The 5,661-nt window shown below is 44.9% G+C and overlaps 1 protein-coding gene across 1 annotated transcript; it reads right to left on the bottom strand.

Annotated features, from left to right (window-relative positions):
* Positions 1 to 4,807: 4,807 nt before the first annotated feature.
* Positions 4,808 to 5,314, bottom strand: LOC120076211 (uncharacterized mitochondrial protein AtMg00860-like). The gene has a single exon (XM_039029977.1). It carries the CDS (start codon positions 5,312 to 5,314, stop codon positions 4,808 to 4,810), a length of 507 nt encoding a protein of 168 aa, XP_038885905.1.
* Between the last annotated feature and the right edge of the window lie 347 nt (positions 5,315 to 5,661).

Below are 5,661 nucleotides of genomic sequence, written 5' to 3'. Positions count from 1 at the left end.
GGCGTATCATCTCTGCGTTTTTCTTCTTCAGGGTTCTCGTCCATGAAACGCAGAGGATTCCTGAGATGTGCTGGTAATGGAGGCAAGGCAAACATACCCACCAATACTTGATTGATGTACTGCGTTGTGTNGCAGAGGATTCCTGAGATGTGCTGGTAATGGAGGCAAGGCAAACATACCCACCAATACTTGATTGATGTACTGCGTTGTGTATACGAACTGGTCTTGCATGCGTCTTGTTTGCTGCCTCAGGTAATCCCTTAGTACCCAGTTCTGTTGTTGAAGATCTTCAATTGATGCGGCCAACGGTCGGAGTTGATCAATGATGAATGTTTTCAACTCCTCCAAGTCTATGCTGCTACGTTGGGGTGTTGGCTCCTCACGTCCAATTGGGTCTTCAACTGCTGCCATATTACTGGTTCCTAACCCAGTTGGCTCGAAAATTACTGGAGGTGGCACAAAAGTGTGAATCGGAATTTGGTGGGGCGAAGGAAATGAATGAGAAAAGTCTTGATCTATGAAAATGTGTTCTTGATGCATTTGCTCAGGACTTCTTGTTGGCGGGGCTAGTGGCGAATCATGGAAAAACTCTAGAGCAGGTTGCACTTCCTCAGCTAAGGCTTCTGACTTAGCTTCAACTTTTTCATTTTCCGAAGCCTCATCGTTGTGTCCAACTACTGTGACGCGTCGTTTCTTGGGGGCACGTTTTGTTGGTCGAGGTCTTCGTGCTACTTCCTTGGCTAGTAAGACGGGCTGATGTTGTGATCCTCAAAGTAGACGCCTTACTGCCTTAATATCTATCAGACGATCGACTGTTTCATAGTCATCCCCTAGAGGGATGCCCCCGCATTCACATAATGCGCAGATCAGCCATGGAAAATATAGTTGCCCTCGAGGCTTGTTCTTGATGGCCTTGATCTGATCCCTAATGATCCTTCCAATGTCCAATAGGATACATTGCATTATGCAGTAGGTGGCCAAGCCGCGTTCTCTGGTTAATGTTTCATCATGAGTTGTAGGCATGATGCTGCATTTGATTAAGTAACACCACAGATTAACGTCTGGATTCAAATTCCTAGAAGCAAGCATCTTGAATCCGTTTCTTGATGTCTGCCACTTACTTCCAGGTTTGGCCACTGCCTTCAACGCATCTTCTAACTCACTAGGCGTTGGTTGTTCCAAGATGTGATTCCCCTCTGCGTCAGGATTGTTGCTTATATTGAACACTTCATTAATTTTTTCTGCTGAGAAGCGAACCAAATCCCCTTCAACAAGGGCGGTGTTCCTTTCCATGTCGAATTCTCTACTGTAGAACGCGCGGACAAGGTTGGGCCAGATGCGATCATGCCCAACGCAAAATTGACTCCACCCTAATGCGTTGATGGTCTCCTTGATATAAACTGGCAAAGGGTGGCGTTCAGGGGAGAAGCCCTTCTCTACTAAGATGTCGCTGAACTGACGCTTCCTTCCCTTGGTTCTTTTAGGTAACGCCTCCGTTACCTTGCGTTTCCCAGCCGCGTGTTCTTTGGCCTCTTTAGCCAATTCTCTCAACTCATTCTTCAGTTTTTTCTAGAGATTAGTTTTCTTTCGCCCTTGTCTCGCAGACACGTAATCTTCCAACTCTCTTTCCAATGCGTTGTGTCTTTCTTTACGCGTTACACCCTCAGGTCTGGGTGCAACTTTTTCATCTTCTTCTTCTTCCTCCTCCAGTATCAACCTTTTTTTTCTTGATACTCTGTTTGGATTTTTAGGCCCTTCATTCGCGTCCGATAGGCGTGTTTATGCCGTGTCCAGGCCAACACCCCTTTCTCTACTTTCTTCTTCTCTTTTTTCAATCTCTTCTCTTTCTTCATTCTCAATTTCTTCTTCCAACATCTCCACATATCGTTCTGTTTCATCCAACTCGAGTGATGCGTTTGGTGGATCTGAACGCATCACTTGGGTTGCTTCTTCCTCTTGGTTTAGCGATGCTAAAATTGCTTCAAACACTTCCTCTTCGTCGCGTTTAACCAACTATGCCAAGTCTTCAAGGTTGCGTTCTGACGCGGGATTGTCAGAAGCTGGGATAGGTAGGGTGAATAGAGAGGTGCCCATAGGGGTGTGAGGCGTCCTTGGAGATGATATCAGGATGGGTGAAGGTGGTGGCTGGCTAGACGCATCTGACTCCACCGGGTAGATTGTGGCTAAAGGTTGGATGGATAAAGGTGGAGGTAGATGCACTGCTGAAGATGGTGCGGTATGGGCAAGGGTAGGAAGGGGTTCATACGTTGTACCCACCATAGTTATATTTGGGATAAATGGTGGTGGTGCATGCTTAGTGTAAGGCTTGGACGCGACCGTGGATGATGGACGCATCCTGGGCTTGGCTGGCGTCTTCACCCTTGGTTTAGGGTTAGACTTGGGCTTTTGTGGAGTCTTGGCCCTAGGGAGAGAGGTTTTGGCCTTAGGGTTTGTAGGTTACTTGGAGCTCTTGGCCAAAGTTCTTGAGGACAGTGTAAGTGCGGTTGGTCGCTGAACAGAGGTAACGCCGTCGTGAATGGTTTTTGACTTGGTAGGGGCGAAATTTCTTAGGGCTTGGTGGAGGGGAACTTGAAAATGAAGATGAGAAGAAGGAGCTTACCAGAGAGTCATGACCGAGACTGTAGCTCTGGTTCTGGGAGTCGGATCCTGACGACATTGCTCACCGGAGGAAGAACAGAGTGAATAAGGCAAATGGAGGTTCTGGAATTCGAGGGTTTTCAGAGAAATTTTTGGGAGTTTCGCGAGCGCAGTGAAGGAAAAGAAGAAAGGAAAGCTGGTTCGAATGACGTTTTTATAAGCGGAAGGGGAACAGTCGAGGTTGACGTCAGGCGGTGCCTAATGTTTGCATTTAATGTGAAGCTGAAGGATCGCCTCAATTAGCCAAAGCACTCGAGTGTTTTGTGTTTTTCGAGACGCGTCCCTTCAACTGCTCCTCTTCCCCTTGCGTTAGACTTGTGACTAACACGTCCAATGTTCCAATTTCAATTATACACCAATTAAATATCCAAATTTATCAAAGGTAAAACAAACAAACAACTTAAAACCTTCAAACAATTAAACTAACAAACTCAAACAAAGCTTAAAATATAAAACGCAAAAGAATAGGGTTAAGAGAGGCGTCCCTGGAAGATGAGGCGTTGCAAACGAAGGGGTGCCTCGACGCGAGCTTTCAATTTGCCTCGCGTAGCGCGAAAGATGACTTTTGGCATTCCACTTCGTCTTCAAAGTACGGCTTAACCCTCTGGTCGTTCACTTTGAATGCATCAATGCCATCTTCTCGCATTAATTCTACAGTACCATAAGGAAAGATCGTCTTGATTATGAAAGGCCCGGACGATCTTGATTTCAACTTTCCTAGAAAGAGTCGCAAACGTGTGTTGAACAATAAGACTTTTTGCTCTACAAAAAGTACCTTTTTGTTGATGCGTTAGTCATGCCAACACTTTGTCTTTTCCTTATATATCTTGTTGTTTTCATACGCATTCATTCGCCATTCTTCAAGCTCGCTTGCGTTGAACGCCCACAACGTCCGGATCCATGTTCAACTTCTTTAGTGCCTAAAATGCCTTTTGCTTCAACTCTACAGGCAGATGACATGCTTTTTCAAATACAAGTGAGTAAGGAGACATACCTATTGGCGTTTTGTATGCAGTCCTATAGGCCCAGAGTGCTTCATCCAGCCTCTGCGCCCAATCTTTCCGCGTTGTGCTGACGACTTTTTCCAAAATTAATTTGATTTCTCGATTTGAAATTTCAGCCTGACCGTTTGTTTGAGGGTGGTAGGCGGTAGCAATCTTGTGCCTGACATTGTATTTTGCAAGTAATTTTGAAATGATGCGATTGATAAAATTCGTACCTTCATCGCTGATCAGAGCCCTCAGTGTTCCATAACGTGTGAAAATGTTCCTGATAAGAAATTTAGATACGGTGGACGCATCGTTTTTGGCACAGGCTACTGCCTCTACCCACTTGGATATATTCTACGACTAACAGGATATATTGTTGACCACAAAACAGAGGGAACATGCCCATAAAATCTATGCCCCAGACATCAAACAACTCCACCTAAAAAATATTATTCAAGGGCATTGCGTCCCTTGAAGAAATATTCCTAATGCGTTGGAACGGGTCACAATTTTGGACAAACTCTCGTGCATCTTTAAAAAGGGTGGGCCAAAAGTAACCTCATTGAAGAACCTTCACCGCGGTCCTTTGCCCACCAAAATGGCCACCATAAGGAGAATTGTGATACTCGGCCAGGATACGTTGTTTTCCTCCTCTAGGATGCATCGACGCAAAATAGAGTCTAGGTCTTGTTTGTACAGAAACGGTTCGTCCCAGAAATATAACTTACTATCATGAACTAGCCGTTTCTTCTGTTGGGAATTGAAATTCTTAGGGAACTGCTTGGTGGCTAAGTAGTTGACTATATCAGCATACCATGGTTTCCTTCCTTCAATTCTGAATAGGCTCTCATTAGGGAATGCGTCATTGATTTCATTTTCCTGGACTTGCATTTCTTGATTTTCAAGCCTTGACAGGTGGTAAGCCACCTGGTTTTCTGTCCTCTTTCTGTCTTGGATGTCAAGTTCAAATTCCTGTAGTAGTAGAACCCATCTTATCAGTCTCGGCTTCGCGTCCTTCTTGCTCATCAGGAACTTAATGGCTGAGTGGTCGGTATAAATGGTGGCTAGCGCACCAACTAGGTAAGAACGAAATTTCTCAATACCGAATATTACAGCCAACATCTCTTTCTCAGTAGTTATATAGTGTTCCTGAGAGTCGTTTAAGGTCTTGGACGCATAGGCGATGAGATGAAGTGCTGCATCCAGTCCGGTGCTATTAACACTGGGGCTGTTGTCAACGCATACTTCAAGGTCTCGAATGCGTCAGTGCAGTCCTCGTTAAACACATAGGGCCAGTTCGCTTCTAACAATGCGTTCAGAGGTCGCGCAATCTGAGAAAAGCCTTTGACGAACTGTCTGTAGAAGTTGACATGTCCTAGAAAACTTCTTAGTGTTTTAACATTCGCTGATGGTGGAAGTTTTACTATGACATCGATCTTGGCTCCATCCACTTCCAGTCCAGCCTTGGATATTTTGTGCCCCAGAATAATGCCTTCTGTCACCATGAAGTGACATTTTTCCCAATTCAGTACTAGGTTTGTTTCCTCGTAGCAAGCGAGGACGACATCTAAGTTATCCAGGCATGACTGGAAGGAGTCTCCAAAGACTGAAAAGTCGTCCATGAAGACTTCTACGATCTTCTCCAGGAAGTCAGAGAAGATGGCCATCATGCAGCGTTGAAATGTCCCTGGCGCGTTGCATAGCCCAAAGGGCATGCGTCTGAACGCGAAAGTGCCAAAGGGACAAGTGAAAATGGTCTTCTCTTGATCTTCCGGATCAATTAAAATCTGGTTGTAACCAAAATATCCATCGAGAAAACAATAGTACTCTTTTCCTACCAGTCTATCCAACATTTGATCAATGAAAGAAAGAGGGAAATGGTCCTTTTTTGTTGCTGCGTTGAGTTTCCGATAATCCATGCTATTCGCTAGTCTGTGACAGTTCTTGAAAGAAAAGTTCATTGTTGTTGTTTACTATCATAGTCGTTCCCCCTTTCTTGGGAACGCATTGAACT

This window comes from Benincasa hispida, chromosome 4 (assembly GCF_009727055.1).
Source record: "Benincasa hispida cultivar B227 chromosome 4, ASM972705v1, whole genome shotgun sequence".
In the NCBI taxonomy this organism is placed as follows: Eukaryota; Viridiplantae; Streptophyta; class Magnoliopsida; order Cucurbitales; family Cucurbitaceae; genus Benincasa; species Benincasa hispida.
Note: the sequence above shows the minus strand (reverse complement) of the source record. Positions and strands in the feature narration are given on the sequence as shown.

Bases quoted from the DNA above. Each gene is read 5' to 3' on its own strand.
- LOC120076211 (XM_039029977.1), bottom strand. From the start codon at position 5,314: ATGGCCATCTTCTCTGACTTCCTGGAGAAGATCGTAGAAGTCTTCATG.